The sequence below is a fragment of the Fusarium flagelliforme genome (assembly GCF_020744385.1).
Source record: "Fusarium flagelliforme strain FIESC 12 MPI-CAGE-AA-0113 chromosome Unknown B0J16scaffold_3, whole genome shotgun sequence".
In the NCBI taxonomy this organism is placed as follows: Eukaryota; Fungi; Ascomycota; class Sordariomycetes; order Hypocreales; family Nectriaceae; genus Fusarium; species Fusarium flagelliforme.
This window is the reverse complement of record NW_025763505.1, coordinates 4373798-4394717: the sequence shown is the minus strand read 5'-3', so window position 1 is coordinate 4394717 and position 20920 is coordinate 4373798. Positions and strand designations below refer to the sequence as shown.

The 20920-nt window shown below is 49.0% G+C and overlaps 6 protein-coding genes across 6 annotated transcripts; 2 read left to right on the top strand and 4 right to left on the bottom strand.

Moving 5' to 3' along the window:
• Window positions 1–1623: 1623 nt before the first annotated feature.
• Window positions 1624–3281, bottom strand: B0J16DRAFT_264361 (major facilitator superfamily domain-containing protein; the record flags this gene model as incomplete). The annotated part of the gene is made up of 4 exons (XM_046123352.1): window positions 1624–2755; window positions 2811–3016; window positions 3068–3112; window positions 3168–3281. 4 exons carry the CDS (start codon window positions 3279–3281, stop codon window positions 1624–1626), a joined length of 1497 nt encoding a protein of 498 aa, XP_045985264.1.
• Window positions 3282–4123: 842 nt separating this feature from the next.
• B0J16DRAFT_113098 (uncharacterized protein) lies at window positions 4124–4605 on the bottom strand. Its single transcript, XM_046121482.1, has one exon. The coding sequence runs from the start codon at window positions 4482–4484 to the stop codon at window positions 4179–4181; it is 306 nt and encodes a 101-aa protein (XP_045985263.1). The 5' UTR covers window positions 4485–4605; the 3' UTR covers window positions 4124–4178.
• Window positions 4606–7274: 2669 nt separating this feature from the next.
• B0J16DRAFT_113067 (uncharacterized protein) lies at window positions 7275–9905 on the bottom strand. Its single transcript, XM_046121481.1, has 3 exons — window positions 8840–9905; window positions 7683–8788; window positions 7275–7630 (listed from the first exon to the last, which is right to left on the bottom strand). Exons 1-3 carry the CDS (start codon window positions 9572–9574, stop codon window positions 7354–7356), a joined length of 2118 nt encoding a protein of 705 aa, XP_045985262.1. The 5' UTR covers window positions 9575–9905; the 3' UTR covers window positions 7275–7353.
• A 589-nt stretch (window positions 9906–10494) lies between these two features.
• On the bottom strand, window positions 10495–11388 carry B0J16DRAFT_397340 (uncharacterized protein; the record flags this gene model as incomplete). Its single annotated transcript, XM_046132311.1, has 3 exons — window positions 10873–11388; window positions 10581–10814; window positions 10495–10523 (listed from the first exon to the last, which is right to left on the bottom strand). The coding sequence occupies exons 1-3, from the start codon at window positions 11051–11053 to the stop codon at window positions 10495–10497; spliced, it is 444 nt and encodes a 147-aa protein (XP_045985261.1). The 5' UTR covers window positions 11054–11388.
• Window positions 11389–12750: 1362 nt separating this feature from the next.
• Window positions 12751–13443, top strand: B0J16DRAFT_413722 (CoA binding domain-containing protein). The gene is made up of 2 exons (XM_046133388.1): window positions 12751–12915; window positions 12977–13443. The coding sequence occupies exons 1-2, from the start codon at window positions 12822–12824 to the stop codon at window positions 13342–13344; spliced, it is 462 nt and encodes a 153-aa protein (XP_045985260.1). The 5' UTR covers window positions 12751–12821; the 3' UTR covers window positions 13345–13443.
• Window positions 13444–13684: 241 nt separating this feature from the next.
• B0J16DRAFT_339419 (uncharacterized protein) lies at window positions 13685–16989 on the top strand. The gene is made up of 3 exons (XM_046127548.1): window positions 13685–14156; window positions 14207–14610; window positions 14659–16989. Exons 1-3 carry the CDS (start codon window positions 14007–14009, stop codon window positions 16790–16792), a joined length of 2688 nt encoding a protein of 895 aa, XP_045985259.1. The 5' UTR covers window positions 13685–14006; the 3' UTR covers window positions 16793–16989.
• The last annotated feature ends 3931 nt before the right edge of the window (window positions 16990–20920 follow it).

The window sequence follows — 20920 nt, the reverse complement described above, 5'->3', positions numbered from 1 at the left end:
AAACGAGAGGCGCGAGTTTGTTTTGTTTAAGCGATGGGAGAAGAAAAGATTGTGGAGAGTAGAGCAGAATAGAGAGAAAAGGGAAGAGGGTGATTCAAGATGGGCCAGTCGAGATGTGGTGTCACCTCCAAGAGCTGCACGTACCCGTTAGACGAGGGATCTTTTGACTGTGTTTCTCTATTCTGTGAAGGAGAAGGAGATGAGAGGGGATTTATTTGGATCAACAGATAGTCAGTGTCAGTTATTCAGTCCAACAAACAAGAGACACACAATCCTCTTGGCTACCCATACAATACAATTATCTCTGATTATCTGCCCAATCTCTTCCTCTTCTCACCCTCCTCTTGATTGTAAATGCTTCCAGAATCGAAACACTTTTCTCTCTGCAAGTTCCCACCAACGATTTAATTACTGTCTTGGCTGCGCAGCCGCAGAGCAGTGCCAATACTCAAACTACAAGATTGGTGGCAGTCGCTGACACTGTCACTTATCACTTCCACCATCGATAGCCTCCATCTTGGCACTTCCCCAGACTCAACGGTAATCTCCAAGCCTGCCCATCTCCCGTCAAGCTAACAGGAACCAACAACGTGCAGTCTATACCGTAAGCGGTGAGGAAGTAGGCTATATCTCAACCTCGCCCCATGCGTGCAGAGTGATAGATGCCAAACAACGCAGCCTCGAGATCTCTCCAGAGTCTTGGCATCGCATGGCAATCGAGAAAATTACAGGGGCAACAATAAGAGCAAACAACCACCATTTCTCAACTATCAGCGTTCTTCCACCAACATTCAGCCTTCCTTCTCTCCGAAGCACTAACTAACTAACCGTTCAATTCAGCTTTCTACAGCTAAATACTTCCCTCATCGCCAATTAATTAAGGTGAAGAAGCCAAGAAAACGAGGCTTTGATTAAAGCTGTACGCTCCCGTGGGCTGAATCAGAGTGTGACACCACCCATCCAACATCTCAGCGCAGACTCGAGTTTGATTGCCGGATTTCTCTCATTTCTCATTCTCTAGCCTCTTTTCAAGTCTCGGTCGCGTGGAAGAGGATGAAACGTGGCGGGTGGCTGCTGCGACAAACAATACCTTTGATCCAATTACAGACTCGCTCCCGATCTGCATCCCAGGACTCGCCCTTTGCCACTGCAAAGTGCATACACATTTGCCTGGGTATATACAGTGTATGGTAATTCTTGCATTAGCTGCTGCTATTTCAAGCATGGCCGTTAAGGTGGCTATCAGGGGAGGCGTCTGTCAGCTAATCACGCGCAGCATATTCACCTTGTTGGTTGCTGTGGCTGGCTGATCCTACCATCAGGCTGTGAGATGAGAGAGATCTCTCTTGCTTCCAGAACGTCAACGGTCACGTAGCTGACCACTAGTATAGGCCTAAACAACATCACAGTATACAAAAGCTCACATCGAAAGGCGTATGACACTTTGTACCGTGCTTAACAGTGGACGTCAAGGTAGGAGAGACAGGATATTTGTTATGTACCTATGATCAATTGACACTGATCGCTGATTTACATACTCGTGACCCAATTTACAACCATGTTTGAACCCATGTACCACCGATCGGTATTTCCCCTCCTCTTAGTGATAAGTCGTAAATAATCTTACAGTGTGTAAATGAAATCGGGTCGCTTATCGCCCATCTCGTGGATCTCTTCGGCAGACTTGCCCTCCAGGAGGTGATCCCGTTCACCCGCTAACCGTTTCTTGTTCTCAAGGGCAAGCATGGTATACATCAGGATACTGCCACAGAAAATGGCCCCAAACATGTATCCCAGAACTGTGCCGTGACCCTCGTAGAAACGAGGACTGTTGAAAAAGACGTTGCTGCTCACAACACCGTTGAGGTTGCCCCAACCTATGACAAAGCCGAGAGTGATACCTCGCTTGTACACACCCTCAACGTTGTTGGCGACCCAGCTGATGGTAATAGGGATGACAGGGTAGATACCAAGAGCACCCAAGAAGCATCCAGTGTATTGCACAGCAGGGTTCGTAGAGGCGATGAGCATGACGAAGCCTGCCATTCCTATAGGAGCCGCAATCAAATTGAAGATGCCTCGCTTGTTAATCCTGTCCGAGTAGATACCGACACAAATAGTGGCGACAGCTGCCAAGGCATAGGGTGGTACACTGAGAAGCTGATTCTTGACGACTGCCTTCTTGTCGGTAAAGGCCATGTTTTGAATAATGGTCGGCAGGAAGACACTGAAGGAGTACAGGGGCATCAGGGGTCCCATATAGATGAGCATACCCACATAGGTCTTCCAGTCGGTAATGGATTGCCAGAAATATTTCATCTTGAACTTTTCGTCTTTAGCCGAAGACTGCTTATCAGCAGCGAGTCGGTAAATAACACGAGCTCGCTCCTTTTCGTCGAGAAACTTGGCTTCTGTGGGAAAGTCATGAACCATCCAGAACGAGACGATACCAATAATGATCGTAAGAAGTCCCTCGATGATAAAGATCCAAGCCCAACCAGCAATCCCGGAAACGCCATCCATTTTCTGGATAGCAGCAGCCAGAAGACCGCCGAAAGAACCAGCAAGAGCAGCAGCTGAGAAAAACCAAGCCGCGCGGGTACCGAACTCGGATCGCTTATACCAGCAGGACAGGTAGTAGTTAATTCCGGGAAAGAGTCCGGCTTCTGTGACACCAAGAAACCAGCGAGCAGCCATAAGACCATCCCAGCTCTTGACGAAACCCATACCTAACATGGCTGCTCCCCAGAGAACCCTGCAATACCGGTCAGTTGCTGTGAAGGTAGTCCTGCATTGGTGTGAAAACTTACATGATGGCAGGGATAAAGATTGAAGGCTTGGACCACTTCAGAAGAACATTGGCCAGCGGCTCAAAGATGGCGTACGAGATGTAGAAGATGGTCAAAGTCGCATTGAACTGCGAAGTGTTCATGTGCACGTCATCGAGGAGACCAGCGATTTTGGCATTGCCGATGTTGGTTCGATCGAGGAAACAGATGAGATAAAGAAGGCAGAGCTGGTATTGTTAGTATGTTGTTATATCTTATGAAGCTTGGAGTTGTCATACCCAAGGCACGAGCTGCATATCAATCTTTCGGAGTAGCTTCTTCTCCTGAGACCTTGTCAGTACATCGTTATCAATATTTGACATAATATGTGCTACTCACAGCTTCCTGCCTCTCAGCCTCGCTCAACCCAGCATCAGGGTCAGCAACAACAAGATCAACCTCAGAGGTCGAGGCCTTCTCGTCGAAGGGCTCCTTTCGATCGTAGTCGCTCATGTTGATATACTCCAAACAAGGGTTTTCGTATCTCTCTCGGGATCACCAGGGAGATGGTAAAGGGTAGAAGTAGGCCCGGCCTCTTTGAGGATAGCGGCGGATCAGAAAAACGTGGGAGGAAGGAACTGGTGGGGGACAAGAGCGCAGCAACCAGCCGAGACAGAAGAGGAAGGAGGGGAGGACCAGATGGAAGGAACACTGGTAAAGAGGAAGGAGAGGCTCAAAAAAGGATGATTTGAGACTCAAAGAAGGTGCAGCGTACTGTCTATCTTCGTCAACCGAAGATGCAAGACAACAAGAACGAACCCCAGACGCGGGAGTGACGGTGCAACAGGAGAAACGAAACCCTTTCTTTGCGTTTCGAACGAGGCGAAAAGACGGGAGATCCGATAGCAAGAAGAGTTATCAAGGCCGTTTCTTGTATATACTCTGAGGGTGAAGATCTACTCAAGTCATATTTGCAACTGATGGGGATGAAGCCTTTTAATAGTTGAAGTAGAAGAAAAGGACTATTCGAGGAAGGCCTCACTTGCTCTCTTACACCCCCAGAGTGTGGAGATTCAAGCGCCTACATTTCTTTGCCAAGAAAGAAAGAAATGCATCCTCATCGAGAGCTAACGATGATAGTGGATAGAAAGAGATAGGAGCGTTGAGAAGGTATGCAGCCACAACACTTTCACCTACGCTTTCTCTCCCACTTACAATCCTCACCCATGTCTGCACCAGATATTTTCATCCATTTGTCCGTCCGCTGCTGCAGCCGACAGGAGCTTCCATTTACCGACGAACCACATCCCAGAAATCCTTTGAGCATATCTCCAGGGGACAAAAGCTGTCATGCCTCAGAGAAGAAGGGGAGGGGTGTACAGCCATATCCAGGGATCTAACGATGGGATCTTATTCTTTCTCTGCGGGGTACCTTTGCAGGGAAATACAACCCTTGTAATCTACGCAGCACAGCGGTGACTTAATAAAGAAGAGAAGGATATCATTATGGAGCCCGGCAGATGGGCCATGTAACGCCAGACATGACATGCAAGAGCACAGCACAGGACTGTACGGTTTCCTTTGTGCGTCCGAGGGGCGGCCACGCGAGATGGCGCTCTGAGCGTGTTGGGGCATGTTGCTCAAGTGCGAGGTGTGAGCCGCGATAGGAAGAGCAGAGAAATGTTGGAGGGGTAAATGAGTGAAGATAGCATCCATTGTTTGATGCTTGTTGGTTATTAGGGATACAGACTAATTGTTGTTTATTAGACTACCTTGCTTCTCAGATACCCCAAGAGCTAACGTTAGTCCAAGTCTATTTCTCCAACTTCTTGATTAGTCTATCGAGTATTATTCTGATCGACTGGTGTACCATACTTCGTCGAATACAGTTGAATTGTATACAAGAGGACGTCACGTCATCACAGAATCTGCTGCCCTTGTGTCTTTGAGTGACGGGTCATGTCATCCCATCCCAACTCATCTCATCTCTCTCAGGCCACGCTCCGCACTCACACAGACGCAAACATGTCCTTAAAGAGATCCCCGGGTACTTGTTTTTGTTTGTCTCCATCTCAAAACCCTTGGCACTGTTTCGTCTCCCTGCCGCCTCTTATTTTAGTTGCTTACGCTACCAAATACAAGCTTTATCCTTTTTCTTTAGTTTGCCGTTGGCATCGGATCCGCTGTTTGTCTGCTTTGCATTAGTTGAATCAACCGCTTTTGACTTATCCCTGTATTCCCGCACCACTTACAGCAAGGGTTCAGTAATGTATCATGGCTCTTCAATGGCCTTGGTTTTTGTGATATGCAGTTTTCATGTCACTATGACCATCTTCTTGCAACCATTAAGCGATATTTCAAAGCATTGACTGAATGATATCTAGCAAGAAATAGAATATAAAGCTTGGATAACTTCATTCACAGCATTAGAATACCCCTGCTCCCACTCAACCGAGGACTGTAGACATCATCAGAGTGACAAACCCAACCCATTACATACCAACCAATCATTCCGTGATACAACCAAATCCTCAAAAAGAAGGCTATTCAACCACACCCTTCTTACACGGTCCAGTCCCGGCGGCAAATCCGTAGCGTGCGGTGCAAACACCGGGAACCTATTACTGCAAAGAAGGGTGTCATGTCGCCTGGAACCTCAGCCCGCCAAAAACGTGTTTGAGATACGGTGACGATACGCTAGGGAACCTGCATATTGAGGCTTGGGGCTTTTTTCTTTCTGGAACGTGGCCTGGAAAGGTTTTTGGTCACTCATTTTGTTAAGCCACGCCGCCAATGTCGTTAGCACGGCATGAAAAGGGCATACGGTCAGTCGGAGATGCAGTTGGCACTTCTCAGCTCGGGTAGTTACAGAGTGAAATAAGACCTTATGGTGCTTTACGCTACTATACATTGGCTAGGTATAATACTGTTTTGGTGATGAGACATGCAGATATCAATAGGCTTTCTTGAGGTCCCTGGTCATCTTCTACGTCTTGGTATCTTTAGGCAGCAAAGAATTTGATGCATTATCTACATGTCTATCATTTAAATCGTATTAGCATATGATAATATCATCTCATCTACCTCTCTCCATTGTTAATGTTACCCCATCTTTCCCCGCAATCACCATTTTAGACTACCCGTTCCGCCGCGCAAGCCATCCATGATAGCTCCAAACTGTCCCTAACCCTTCTCCGCAGATCCATTAACAAACTCAAACTTTCTTTTCCTTATCCATCCTCTTCTATGTCAAGAGGAAGAGGCAATGGCAACCTCCGCGTCATTCTCAGATGTTTACCCCCACCCTTTACGAAAGCATCTACTGCTACTGGTTCCCCTCCCCTCAAGGATGGGGGGAAGTTAGAGTGGTCTGATGAACCGCACGGTAGTAGCGCGGAGGCAGAAGCCCGCTCATCGCCGTCGCTGCCGGTAAAGTCTCCGGTAAATCTAGAGAACGACATTGGCTATCTTTCTCCAAGACGGCCATCTCCAACTGCCTATGAGAATATCACCAAGGCACACTATTCATGAAGACGGCCATAAGGATCAGCCACACGGAGATCTACCGCCGTTCTTCATCTCGAACGACTCTGTATCTCCTGATAATGAACTGTCCATGGCCTTTCCCCAGAATCAGCTTGTTTGTAAGGTTTCCCCGGATCTAAGAGAATCAACATCAAACTGGGGGACGGAGATGCGGTTCCGCTTTTGAATCTCACTTCCCCCCGATTTCAAAGATTGCGTTCGAGATCTTTGGGATGATGCCACTTTCTATAACCCAAGTATTCACTAGATATAAGTGTGTAAGACATCTCAGATATAACATGTCGACAAGAAAGGACGATGCGATGATAAGCTGCATTGCTGCGAAGGTAGGGAAGTTGACCGAGTATCCCAGAAACAGCCCATCAATGTAACCATAGTTCATCAAGTTGGACTTCCTCGCCGAGTGTTGTCGAATAACCTCCTTACCATCAGTGATGTCAAATCTTGACCAGAGTTTGCAGTAGTTCCATGCTCGAACCCGTAATTACATCCTCCGCTTTGAAAAAAGACTCCCAGGCCGCTAAAGCGTTCATCTTAACTCACTCAACCATACCTCGCTATTCAGTGACATAATCCTTGAAGAAGGCTACCGACTTAAGCTTAACTACAATTCATAACATTACCTTACCGCAAGGAAACCCGCATCACTACCTATTCCCGGAGGTGAACGGCTGATTGCATTCGATAAACTCACAAACCCAGCATATCATCCCCAATAGTACAGCCTCATATTCGTAACCCGTGACCTGGCGATAATGTCTAGTTACACAACGCTATGCAGCCAACCCTGCATCTACAACAGCATTAGAGTGTGGTCATGGCATGGGCTCGGGGGACCCAGGTAACAGGATCTATGTACGGGTGGCTGCAAGATACGAGATTCCTTTCTCGTATATCACTGCATAGTCTAGGGGGATGGAGTTAGTAATCATCATTGTGCAACGCCAACACGTGGTTCGTCAATAACAGTCCGATCCCATGTTCTAATTGATCATTTCAATCATTTCTGTCTTCTTTTACTACGTTAACTTGTATCTGTCTAAGCAGATGAGGAGAGTCCGAGCTCCTTGTAGAAAGCTTCTGAGCTGGGCTCTCGGCCGAGGAACTCCTTCAAGAATTCCATCTCAGGGATACTTCCGCCTCTCTCAAGCACGGTGTGGCGGTATCGTCGGCCCTCCTTACCGTCCATGGGGTTCTTGGCGAAGAATGAGTGGAACATGTCGAGCGAGAACACCTCAGAGTAGAGGTATCCGTAGTAACCAGCATCATATCCGCCAATAAAGTGGCCGATCCCAGCGTGTCGGTTACCCCATTCACTAATAATGAGTTAGCTTCATCATTCGAACAAATCTTGGCGCAAATACTTACTATCCCTCTCCAAGGTCCTCAGGACCCTTGGTGCCGGAAATCTCATGTCGAAGCTCGTTCCAGGTTCGGCCAGCGTTAAGCTTCTTGACAGCTTCGTGAGACTCAGGAGTGTGCACAGTCATGTCAAACAGACCAATAGTAAGCTGTCCAAGTGCGCCAATAGCTGAGTTGAGACGCTTCGTAGCAACCAGTTTCTCAATGAGCTCATCGGGGATTTGCTCCTGTGTCTCCCAGTGCTTAGAGAGCGACTTTAGCACGCTAGGCGTCCAGCACCAGTTCTCCAGCATTTGAGAGGGAGCCTCGACAAAGTCAAGCACTGTGGAGGTTCCGTGGAAGTAGCTATAGCGGGTGCGTCCAGCCAAGTCGTGGATGCCATGACCCAGCTCGTGGAACAGGGTCACAACCTCGTGGTGCTTCAGCAGAGAAGGCTTCTTGGGGGTTGGCTTGCTGAAGTTGCAGACAAGGGCAGTAACGGGGTAGTGCTTCTTGCCGTCCTCAGTGACGTAACCAGGCTCCAGGTTGAAGTTGGCGTTGTGACCGTACTTGTTGTCACGAGGGTGAAGGTCAAGGTACAGGTATCCGTTGAAGCTAGAGCCTGAAGCCTCGTCATCCCAGACACTGTAAATCAGAACATCCTCGTGCCAAACAATATCCTCGGCCTTGCCAGTAGGGCTGAGTCTGGCTCGCTCCTCAGGCTTAAGCTCAACGAAGACAAACCCGAAGATCTCCTCGAAAATCTTCAGCATGCCAGCGAATGTTGACTCAACGGGGAAGTACTGAGAGATCTTGGCCTCATCAACACTGTACTCCTTCTCCTTCTGGATTCGGGAGTAGAATGATGTGTCCCACATGTAGAAGCTGTCGTCGAATGAGAGGCCACGCTCCTCGTAATCCTTCTTCTTGTACTCCTTGAGGGCGTTAATCTCCTTGGCGCCACCCTCGGCAAGTCGTGTTCGAAGGTCGTCCAGGAAAGATCGAACAGCGGCGGGGCTCTTGGCCATCTTCTCCTCAATGCGCAGAGCTGCGTGGTTCTCGTAACCGAGAAGTCGTGCGGCCTCATCTCGGAGGGTAATGATCTCCTGGAAGATAGGAACGTTGACGTTGGCCTACAAGTTCGGTTAGTCTTTTCCATTAGTAAAGTACGAATTGGGTCTTACCTTGTTGGATTCCGCGATAGTGTACTTGCGACGGGTATCGGCATCGATCGCATACTTGATAAGCGGGAAGTAATGGTTGTACTTGAATGAGAGCTTAACCTTGCCCTCGTTCTCACCGGTACCCTTCTCGAGTGAGTCGACATCAATGTCGTCAGAAGGAACTCCCTTAAGCTCCTCAGGAGTGAACCAGATAGCTCCCTTCTCCTCGTTGAGGTTTGTCTGGCCCTTGATCTCAAGCTCGCTCAGGCGCTTCTGGATCTCCTTGAATCGGTCTCGCTTAGGTCCAGCAGGTAGACGAAGCCCGTTTCGGATGTACTTATTCCTCTCCTTCTCGAGAACGTGTGCCTGCTCCTTGGTGAGGTCTTGAGATGCTCGGTTGGCGAAAGCTGCGTCGACAGCGTTGAAGATATCCTCTCGCATGTTACACTCGATACCGAAGTCGTTGAAGACTCTCTCGGACTCGGTAGAAGCATCACGGAGCTCCTTGTCTGTTGAAACATGGTGGTAGAAGGTCAAGATGCGACGCTGAGTGGCAGCCAGGTTCTCATCTACGAGGATAGGCTCGAGGACATTGGCGAATGAAGCCTTGTCTGCGGTGACATTGGCCGCGACAGAGTCAAGGACATCCTTGGTAGCATCGCAGAGCTTCTTTGTGTCGGCAGCGATCGAGTCGGGGGTGGCGGTGAACAGAGGCGGTGCCTGAGGAGGGTTACGATACTTGTCGGGAGTAGCCATGTTGCTTGTCACAAGCTGTCTTCTTGATAGAATAGTTCTTGGAGCTTGGAATCTGAAATGATTCGCAAGAGAGCCGAGGCGGGAGAAAGCTCTTGAGGAAGCCAGAGTGACGGCGACAAGAAGGAAGAAGAGGGAGAGTAGGAGGAGGAGGAGGGGCCGGCGGGAAGCACGCTTGTCCAGCTTGGATGGTTGGGATGGGACGGGACGGGATGGGATGGATATATGAGGTGAATGCTACCTGGAAGGTAAGCCGATTGGTTTGAAGATGGTCGAGTCTCGGAATTGAGGCAACTCGCAGTCAAAAGAGGGGTCTTTTTCCACGAGACTAATGCGATTATTCCGTGTCTAGGCGTCAAAGGCGTTGAGAAGGCGTTTATTGAAGATGCGGCGAGATGGGGCGTTTATTGAGAGGTGCAGCTTAGAGCTTCCCACCTGGACCTGGACCCGCTCAAAGCCAGCGAAATCGCGGGGCAATCGGATGCGGTGTCATGATCACGGCGGCTAATGAGGGTCAGAGAGTGAAATCATGCATAATGGGCGATCAAAACAATGGCATTATAGTCATTGTGAATCAGTGCCAGAGATCAATTGTGACAAAAACAAGCATGTTTAAATGCCAAATTGTTCAGACAAGCTATTGGTGACCTCACAGTATCAGCTGCCATGACAACTCCACCAGAACCAAATCGAACCATACACAGTCAAGAGACACATAGAGCTTCATTTAATAACTCCCTACTCGCCTCCCAATTATCTACCAGAAATCCAGACATGCTAGTGCTCCGCACAATGGCAGCAATAATTCATCATTTCGGCGTATCCATAACCGATTCCATCCATATCCATAATCAAACAAGCAAACGCCGGTCCGTCAACGCAGATGCATAACCTATCCCGCCCCTATCTTTACAGTATTGTATTTAGTTGGCGAGAATGGTTCGCACAAGGTCTGTTGGTGTGTTGTTAGCCGCTGCTCGAATTGCTATTCCTGTGGAATTGTACGTACCAGTGTAGTTGACCTGGCCTGAGCTGGTGTCAACAGCCTTGAGGAGCTCATCGACCTCCTCATCGGTCATCTTCTCGCCCAAGTTTGTCAAGATGTACTTGAGTTGGCCGACGCCGATGAAACCCGTCATATCCTTATCAAACACTTGGAAACCACGGCAATATTCCTCAGGCTCGCCGGGGTCGCGGAAACCACCGGGGCGGTTCAGCACGCGCTGGAATGTCTCGAAGTCGACTGCACCAGAAAGAGTCAGTAAACATGGCAGTATTCGTCGTCGCAGAGGTCTACTCACATTCGCCACCAACATTCTTCTCGAGATCCTGAATCTCAGCAAGGGTAGGGTTCTGGCCACAGGCGCGCAGAAGATCACCGAGGCTGTCAACAGTGACACGGCCGTTTCCGCGCTTGTCGAACAGGGCAAAAGCCTCCTTGTAGTTGGTAGAAGCCTGCGATTCGAACTTGTTGTTAGACATGATTGCTTTGTGGGGTGGTTGAGTTGTATATGTCAAGTTTGCGATGCGATGCGAATGCGAATGTTGTGGTTATCAAGAAGATGCAGAAGGATGCAAGATGAGGAAAACCAAGACTTTGTGCCGCGCGATCTGATGGCAAACAAAACCAACTGCCAACTATTTGGGCGATTTCGACTCAATCCGTCGAATCAGAAGGCGGGGTGCATTGTTTACGCATGCGAATTAAGGGGTGTCCGGGGCAACTGGAGCTCACTCACCATTTTTAGGTTAATTTGGAGGGGTTGTAGTGGTTGTAGTGTGGCTGGTTGAGTTGGTAACGCAACAAACAGAAATAATTGTCTTTCAAGATAGTTTCTATGATCAGAAAAATGGTGTTGAGAGGTTGTAAGATGGAAAGGACAGAAAAGAGGAGCCAAGATTGCATTCCATGTGCATTTGCTCTCCACGCTCTGGCCTCCCTGGTGTCTTTTGCCAGAGACTGACGGGGCAACGGGGTCATTTCATGGGTCAACTTGAGCCATGTCATCGTAGACAGAATAGACTCCTCTCTATTGACGGTACCCACTACTCACTCTATTTTGTCAAGTTTACACTAACGTCTTTGGCGGTGAAACTATTGAAACTGGAGTAAATAATGCAAGGCCCCTTTAACCATCGCATTGAGAATTATGTACAGTATTACCGTGAAACATTGGTTAGATATTTTTGCACAAATCCCAACTCTTGCAGTGACATCTCTATGAATGTCACCATGGCGTTGGCTGAAGTATCATGATGACTTTCTCTCATGATAAGCCTACACACGACATACAAGATTGAGAGTCGTGGCACGATGCTAATAAAGCAGAGCATGTTTACCGCTTCTTTCTACACCTATCATTCCTTTTTCTTTTTTGTTCCATTCTGCTTGTGTGAACAGACTGTATAGGCAGGCTTTATTTATTTATCACATGTCACCAGCAGCATAAACTATGCTCTCTCTGCAATATTAGAACTAGCGTCCGTTCTCTATTCGCAATCTCTTTGCCTTGAACGCATAGAATTGATGCTTGGAACATCCTATTGCACTTTCATCGACGTCATGTTATGAGACTCGCTTAATTTCTTTTCATGAGCCGAGTTTCATAGACGTATCCTCTAGATCTAGTCGCTCTTGTTTCAGTCACTTTAGCCATCTGATATCAATTAAACCAATACCAAGACAGAACATATTGAAACTTCTCGTAGATCCTAATCGCTTATCAAAGTCTTGCAGCTATTCTGGTGTCGAATGGTAACAAGTGGTGCATGACTTACCCTGGAGATTTGCCCAAGCCAGCATATATTTGACATTATTGGCTGCAAAGCCACATCCTGTGAACGTTGACAACGTCTGGAGAGAACCAATCAATCAGAAAAGAGTTGAGAGCCGCGTTACACTCCTGAAGCGTTCAGAAGCATGTATAACGGAAACGTTTCTCAACGGCTGGATCATTCACGCCCCCAGTGCTAATGAGGGTGCTTGTTTCCAAACTAATAGTTGCTCGATGAGAAATGTTATTCATAATAATGATGACTCTTCACATGATGGCGAATCTTCAATTCGTTGATGCTCACAATATATCGTGATTTACAAGTGCTTTTACGCCGCGGAGTTGTAATGCAACACAAGCCATGGCTGCAGCATATGGCGTCTTTGGTAAAGCCCCGCAGCCGACACCTTTACCCTCGGCAGAACATATCTTCTTGCAACATCAGAATACGCAGAAGCACCTACAACTTCTTCAAAATGGCAACTGAAGCTACTGTCCGCAAATTCTTTGCTTCATCTGCTTATGCAGTTGCAGGCGCCAGCTCTAACCCTGCTAAATTTGGACATCGCGGTAAGACCTACCTGTTCCTTCATATATGGAACCACGTTTCACTCATCATGACCTCTCGTAGTCTTTGCCTGGTACCTTCATCATGACCTGCCTGTCACTCCCATCAACCCGGGCTCAGAGTCGATCAATGCGCTGAACAAGGACCATCCTACTGTTCCTAATGTGTCAGCACTCTCAAACCCTACTCAGACTTCTCTTTCGGTCATCACGCCCCCAGCAGCAACTCTTAAAGTGCTCCAGGAAGCTAAGGAGAAGGGTATTCCATCTGTTTGGCTACAGCCTGGCAGTTTTGATGATGCTGTTCTCAACTTTGCCAATGCCCCAGGCACTTTCGAAGCTGTAGTTGCTGGAGATGGTGGCCGAGGTCATGAGGGATGGTGTGTTTTGGTTGACGGTGAGCGAGGACTGAAAGCTGCAGGCAAGCTGTAGATGAGTATCTGTGTTATAAAAGAGGAATATACATCATATGATATTATGATTTACAGTCCTGTGAGCTGTAGCTGTGAGATAATACCTACATACTACATGGGTAGGTAGGCAGTGTAGACTTTGAGGCCCATTGCTAATAATAGCTAACCGAGAATAATTCGGGCAACTCGAAGTAACCCTTGTCAAAACAATCGAAATCTCCTCTCGTTAGACACTTGGTTATCGTGTTTATACGTAATATTCTCTGGGGGTAAGAGTGCTGAGTCCCCGTCCCTCAATCCATGTTTGGATCTCTGGGGTTGGCCGACCCACCAAAGTAAACAAACGCGCCAGGGCCCACCCTTCGACCGCTTCTTTTGCTTGATCAATTCCGTCCCGTCGCAGCAAGCGAGTATCACGAATTCCTTCCACAACAACAAACTGTTTACATTATACCTCAAGGTAAAAAGGTAAGATACCTTTTGGTACGACTTGCGCACTCGAATTTGCTTCAGCGGATACCAATCCTGTCATGAGCGCCATCATTTCTTGATTTCCATTTTATTTATTCTCTTGCTTCGTTGCGACTCTGTTCTCCAACTTGGATCTTTTGCCGACGCATCGCGTCTTGATTAAAGACCTTTACCCTTGACCGCGCTTTCACGCGCATCGAATCTACAACCATGTCTTTCGACGACATTACCGACCAATATATCACCTACGAGAGCCGATTGGCGTCTTTCCAGAAGAACTCCAAAAAGCGAGGATCTGCAGCAAGTGGACGAAGCACCAAAGCTCTCAACTGGCCTCACAAGTCCATTACACCCGATAGCGTATGCTACCGTCTTCACGCCAATTGCAACAACAGCTAACAATCTCGTAGCTTGCTCGCGCTGGTCTTTTCTTCAACCCAACACCAGAAAACCCCGACAATGCTCAATGTTTCCTATGTCACAAGGGCCTCGACGGCTGGGAAGCCAACGACGACCCTCTTGACGAGCATTTGAAGCATGCTCCCGAATGCGGTTGGGCAGTCGTTGCCGCGATAGAATCCGATGTGGGAGATTATGCGCAACAGGACCCCGACCAGCCATACATGAAGGAAGCTCGAAAGGCGACTTTTGCTGGCAGATGGCCCCACGAGGGCAAAAAGGGATGGAAGTGCAAAACCAAGCAGCTAGTTGATGCAGGCTGGAAATACACACCGACTGAAGAATCGGATGATATGGCCACCTGTACCTACTGCCAACTTGCGCTGGACGGCTGGGAACCTGGCGACAAGCCTCTGTGAGTATTGCAAGTGTTATAACTACGGCACCAACTAACATAGCACAGTGACGAGCACTACAACCGATCCCCCAACTGCCCATTCTTCATTCTACTACAAGCGAAGAAGTCGAGTAAATCCAAAGCCGCACGCGCTTCCAAAACATCGCGCTTGTCTGTCCAGTCCGTCGCTGCTTCAGAAGCGCCTTCAATGAACGAGTCAACAGCCGCTATCGATGACAGTGTTATGACAACGAGCTCGACCGCAACAGGCGGCAAGAAGACAAAAGCGCGTAAAGCGACTACCAAGGGTCGAAAAACAAAGGCGAAGAAAGAAGCTCCAGCTGAGGATCTCGAGACATCTCTACAAGATGAAGAGCCATCCAAGCTTTCTCGGGGAAAGAAGCGAGACAGCTCAGCGATAGAAGAAGTGAGCATGGCTATCTCGGATGCGCCACCAGGCAAGAAGCGCGCAAGGAGCGCCATCAATGAGTCTACGGTAGTACAAGATGAAGACTCTGATATGGCCGAAGCCCCTGCCCCAAAGAAGGGCGGCAAGAAGAAGACGACCCGAAAGCCGACAGCCAAATCATCGCACGACATTTCTACAACATCTATTACAGAAGAGGTGGTTTCAACGGGCTACGAAGCAACTCCCGGATCGTTCCCAGACGATGATGAGATCGAGCGACAACTAGAGGCGGATCTTGAGAACCAATTCACTGAAGATGAGGAATTGACCTTCGATTCTGATTCCGAAAGACGCCAGAAGAAAGAAAAGAGATCGAAGTCTTCTATGGCTAGGGCCGAGCAGCAAGAGTATTCACGAGACTATGCTATGCTGAACCCTGAGCCTGTCGTGCCAGATGAGGACGAGATCGATGATGATCTCAAGGCCTTGCAAGCTGAGATGGAGGTTAATGAGCCTGAGCCTGAGCTTGAAGACGAGCCGCAACCAGAGCAAGAGGCGGAAACCGAGCCCGAGCCCGAAGCTGAGCCTCAAGAACTAGAAGTTCCAAAGAAAGGCCGAAAGGCCGGTACACGAAAAGTGTCAAAACAGTCCAAATCGAAGAAGACCAAAGCAGCACCAGAACCCGAGGAAGATGAAGCTGAGCTCGAGCAAACACAAGCCGAAGAGACTGAGCAAGAAATTGCTCAATCAGAGGCACATGCTCAAGTGGACGAGTCAACCCACAACGATAGCATTGCCAGCACTGACACTGTTGTTAAGAAGTCAGGAGCTGCTCGCCTGAGCACTGGTAAGCGAGGCCGAGGACGTCCATCTAAAGCATCCCTGGCCTCACGGGCTTCAATCGATGACCTCGAGCTGGTGGAAGCTCCAGCAGAGGCCGAGGAAGCTCCTGAACAACCGCCCGTAAAGCGCGGCCGTGGTCGACCTTCAAAGGCTTCATTGGCGTCCCGGCCTTCTGTCGGGCCTAATGAGAGTCAATTGAGTGAGGCAGCTCCTAAACGCGGTCGTGGTCGCCCATCTAAGAAGTCGTTGGAAGCTCGAAAGTCGATGGAAATGGCAAATAGTCAAGAGTCGACCCAACCGTTCTCTCAGCCTGTGGAAGATCGCATGGAAGAAGATGTCGAGATTTATGCGTCGGAGGAACCCCAAGACGAGCAGCCCGCTCAACAATCGCCCACCCCAGAACCTGTGCCTTCATCACCACCTGCCAGCGCAGCTCATCTGACCAACCCGCCCTCTACACCTGGAAGAGCCACTTCCCCGGCCACCTCAGCTCGACAAGCAGCCATCTCACCTTCCCAATCACCCCAGGCCTCAGATGCTGAGAACGAGCCACCCTCATCAAGACCATCAGCCACTATCAACCCCAAGAGAGTGGCATTGCCACCTGCGGTGACTACACCTACCCGCGTCTCTCCCTCAAAGCTTTCACCATCCAAGCGCAACGTAATTGCCGGACTTCGCAGTACCACCCCATGGACGGAGTTGGATCTCGACGCCGTGTTCGGAACACCACCTAAGGACTATAAGGAGAACGGGCTGGATCGATTCCTTAAGCAGGGCCAGACTTTGTCATCACCTGAGAAGCAAATGACAGTGCAAGAGTGGATCTACCACAACGCTGCACAGGCTGAGAAGCAGCTTAAGCACGAGTGCGAGTCAATAGTCAACCGGTTCGAAAGTGAAGGCACAAGGGCCATGCACGTGCTCGAGGGACTGGTTGTGGAATGAGACATGACTGAAGACCTGAATGACGGATGGGAGGCAAATGGTTCGAAAAAAGCCGGATAGATACAGACTCTGCTTTTGATGAAACGAGATGTGATGTGCATGAACAAAGCTCAGGAATGACGGCGTTGGTAATGATGAATTTCTCTATATACTGGATTTGTTATTAATGAATGAAAGAGAGAGAACAAGGCTTTTGCTGTTTGAGCAAACACAGCTTCCTATGTCATATTCCCGTTATCGAATTCTGAATTCAGCCGCCAGTGTCGTCACATTTCTAGAGATCGACGACGTTCTTCAGGAACCAGTATCAAGGAGCTACGTCAAAGCTACCGACGATCTCTGCAAGATTGACTCTGCACTACGAGCTTTAACCAATGGACTTGCACCACTCAGCATTCCAAATCTCCAAAACGAAGCTATCCCGAGAGGACTAGCTCCTATTCTAGAGCAAGCTGTGGAGATCATCTTGTCTCGAACGCCACGATCCCCTGCATTCCAACCTAAAAGCCCAGAACCCTTAAGGGTTTCGTCCTTTGCCTAATCCGTCTGAGATCGTGAGCATGGCGATGGGGCTTTGGGATCTTTGAAGATGGAGGCGTTTGTGAGAAACCAGCTGTGAGATTCTGGACTGGGGAAAATTTTGACAGATAAATAGCCATGATGGGAATGTTTTCTGGAACGCGGATTTGGAGATGGTTCTGAGTATCTTCACATACAGAGCCGTCTTTGCCTCTACTCAAACGCCACAACGTACACTGATCCAAATTATCACAGCTTCACGATGCTCGGCTTATCTTTCTTCACTGTCCCTGTTCCCAATGTCTGGGTCATCTTTCCTCGCCGTCGATCGACTGTTGATGCAGAGGTTGCGTATCTCGAGACCCTCGAAGCAGGCAACTTGGACGAGCCTCTTTACATAAGACGAAAAGAACTTGGAATGAGCGACTGGTAAACAAACACCGCCAAAAAAGAGTAAAACATAAAACCAAAAGTGAGTGTTTTTACCGCTAAGATATGTTGCTTTCAACTGACAAGGTCCAAGACATGTCTTTCCGGTGCGCCTGGTAGCGGAGCCGGATGTTGCACGATTCGAGACGAAATCACGATGTCTTCAAAATGTTTCCTTTGTTATATCGTACCCTAATACTGCGGGCGATTGTGCTCTACATGTATCATACTATACCATCACCACAATGCTTGGGACAGGACAGGCCAAATTGCAGGGCTCGACTCGCCAAAACGGCGGCGACAGAACAATAATCAATTTTCTTCCACATGCTACTTGATTCTTCTTTCCCCATGGTATTAAAGCTGGCCCCTCGTGGCCCCAAAGTCTCCAATCCAAAACAATCAATATTCTCGCTCGTTCCCGTGGTATATACGTCAAGGAGTGTCTGGTATCTCAATGCTGATTCTATATGCCTTCCCATCATGCGCCAAAAGAATGTCGCGGCAAAAAGCCAAATATCCAAATTTGTAAAGTCATCCTTCCCTAAAAGTATGTGCACTGAGTTTCTATGAAGCGTAAACATAAACATGTAGTCGTTGTCGAATAGACATTATCGTAATGAGTGTCGTGAAAAGTGAAGTAAAAGGTGGTTGTTGTTGAAGGTTAAATGAGGATCACTAGCATCGACAGAAGAGCGATGAAAGTAGCAAAGCTGGCTGTCAAGCGAGAAGCAGCAGCTTCGACGGTTGAAGGTGCTGCGGTTTCGTCGGCGGTGCCAGTTGAAGTACGTGTCTCGAGTCGTGACCGGGTCTCGGTTGAAGCAGTAGAATCATCGGGAGTCTCTGTTTCTGAGGATTCCGTTGCGGCAGCTCCCGATTCTGTCTCGGTTTCGGTAGCATCAGCCTTACCAGAGCGGGTGGCTGTGATCGTGGTCTCAGTGACGTCTCCAGAACTGTCCGTCGCTGAGGCAGTCTCGGAATCATCTGTCTCAGTTGCACTGGAACCGTCGGTCTCAGTAGCAGCCTCTGCATCAGTGGCAGTCTCTGTTCCAGTGGCGGCCTCTGTTGCAGTAACTTCGTCTGAACCAGTCTTTGAAGAGTCTGTTTCGACGCCCTTGGTCTGAGCAGTTCTTGAACCTGTTTCTGTGATGGTAGAAACGACATCAGTCTCAGGAGAATCTTCACGCGTTGATGTAACAGTCACGACATTCTTGGTACTAAAAGGCAAAGTGGTGGACTCACCAGCTGCAGAGTTTTCAGACCCGTCGGTCGATACCTCATCAGCTGCTGTTTCAGTCTCCGTTGCTTCGGGTCTTTCAGTTGTCTCGGCTGTCTCTTCAGCAGCGGCTCCAGATGTGGTTGGTTGCGATCTATCTGAAGACGATCCATCGGCGGTCAAACTAGGCTCTAATTCTTCCGTGCTGATAGGCTCAGCTTCGTCTGTGGAAACAGGCTCAGAGTCTTCTGTGGTGATAGGCTCAGGCTCCTCTGTGGTAACAGGTTCAGATTCCTTTGTAGTGGCACGGGCATTGGAAGTAGGCTCAGGCTGAGCTGTGGTGTTCTCTTCTTCCGCAGAAGTAGGCTTGGCAGCTTCATCGGTCGACTGAGCATCAGAATCATCTTCCGTGGTGATGGGAGCAAATCCACCTGAGGTAGCCTCGACCTGAGTCTTGGTCTCCACGTCAGGAGTTCCAGTGACCTGGGATTCGGGCCCAGATGCGGCTGTAGTAGCACTTGTAGTATCCTTGCCATCACAGTACTCGGTGAACTGCTGGAACTGGGGCACGACGTAGTCTCGCTCGGTTTTCTTGGTCTCCTCAGTGTTATCACCAATGCACTCTCGACACACGCCGTAACTTTTACGGAATGAGGAACCATTGTCGCAAAGTTTGTCTGACTTTCCAACGGATTGGGCAATTCTGAAAGCTCCGTTGCAATCGTCGAAACAAATGGCCGGGGTGACGTCTCTCGTCTCCAGCAGGTGCAGTCCACGTCGCTGGTTGTTGCTAGGAACGTAGTCATAGTTCTCTGCTACGGAAGTAGTAGCATCAGGCCAGTCACTCAATGTTGTCTGAGAGGCCCAGTTACCAGTCGTGAAGGTTGTGAGCTCGCCACTGACAGTCTTCTCATAGACTTGCTTCTCGAAGATATCGTAAGAAAGACCAAAAGCCTCGGGGTTAAGATCGAAGTATCCAGGAGCTCGTGGATAGTATTCGGTCTCGTTCTTACGCCACTTGGGCTTCTTGAGCTTCGGGGCCTTGATACAGTACTGAGGCTCGCACAGATAGTCCTTAGAAGGTGGCTCGGACCAGAAGTTGCACCAGGATGGCTTAGGAGGATTGCAGACGTATCCAGGCTTGCAGCCAAACGTGAGGTCCGAATCAGGGTCGAGCGGCGCAGATCTACCAGTAGGCTTGGGGCACAGAGTGATGCGCCCGGGAGTGGCAGTAACTGTGGTTGGAGGAAGTTGCACAGTCTGGCCGATGGTCAAGGTGGTAGTGTAGACAGTTGTTGGGCCGGGGACCACTGTTATAACAGTCTCTCCATCTTTGGTGAGGGTCACCGTCTCTGCAGGAAGTCGCTCAGTAACAACTGACTCGACCGTTACGGTGGCCTGCTCTCCAGGCACAGTCACAACAGTGCGCTCCCCAGGAACTGTGATGGTTTGCTCTTCGCCAGACACTGTCACGATTGTTTCCTGGCCTGGAAGAGTAACAGTTCTCACCACTGTTCTGTCTTCGCCAGCCTGGATGATAGTCTTGGGAACGGTCACTGTCTCATCTTCTCCGGTCTCAGTAACTGTGATCCTGCTTCCTGGAATGGTGACAGTACCAGTGACTGTTAGTCCAGGCCTGGTGATAGTTGTACCAGCCTCAGTAACGGTTGTTCCAGCTTCTGTGACAGTACTGCCAGGTTCTGTAACAGTTTGTTCAGGTAGCGTAACGGTTGTTCCAGCTTCGGTGACAGTGCTGCCGGGTTCTGTGACAGTCCTTTCAGGTAGGGTTACAGTTGCTCCAGCTTCCGTTACCGTGCTTCCAGGTCTGGTGACTGTGACTTCGGGAAGAGTAATAGTGGTTCCAGCTTCAGTCACGGTACTTCCAGGCTCTGTTACAGTCTTCTCAGGCAGAGTAACAGTTGTTCCGGCCTCAGTGACAGTCTCCTGGGGCAGCGTTACAGTAG

Excerpts from the sequence above, each read along its gene's own strand:
- B0J16DRAFT_113098 (XM_046121482.1), bottom strand. The coding sequence starts at position 4,484 with ATGGATGCTATCTTCACTCATTTACCCCTCCAACATTTCTCTGCTCTT.
- B0J16DRAFT_113067 (XM_046121481.1), bottom strand. The coding sequence starts at position 9,574 with ATGGCTACTCCCGACAAGTATCGTAACCCTCCTCAGGCACCGCCTCTG. Across the intron at positions 8,789-8,839 it reads CTATCGCGGAATCCAACAAG|GCCAACGTCAACGTTCCTAT; the intron begins GTAAGACCCAAT and ends CCGAACTTGTAG. Across the intron at positions 7,631-7,682 it reads GAGGACCTTGGAGAGGGATA|TGAATGGGGTAACCGACACG; the intron begins GTAAGTATTTGC and ends ACTCATTATTAG.
- B0J16DRAFT_413722 (XM_046133388.1), top strand. The coding sequence starts at position 12,822 with ATGGCAACTGAAGCTACTGTCCGCAAATTCTTTGCTTCATCTGCTTAT. Across the intron at positions 12,916-12,976 it reads TGCTAAATTTGGACATCGCG|TCTTTGCCTGGTACCTTCAT; the intron begins GTAAGACCTACC and ends GACCTCTCGTAG.
- B0J16DRAFT_339419 (XM_046127548.1), top strand. The coding sequence starts at position 14,007 with ATGTCTTTCGACGACATTACCGACCAATATATCACCTACGAGAGCCGA. Across the intron at positions 14,157-14,206 it reads AGTCCATTACACCCGATAGC|CTTGCTCGCGCTGGTCTTTT; the intron begins GTATGCTACCGT and ends ACAATCTCGTAG. Across the intron at positions 14,611-14,658 it reads GAACCTGGCGACAAGCCTCT|TGACGAGCACTACAACCGAT; the intron begins GTGAGTATTGCA and ends AACATAGCACAG.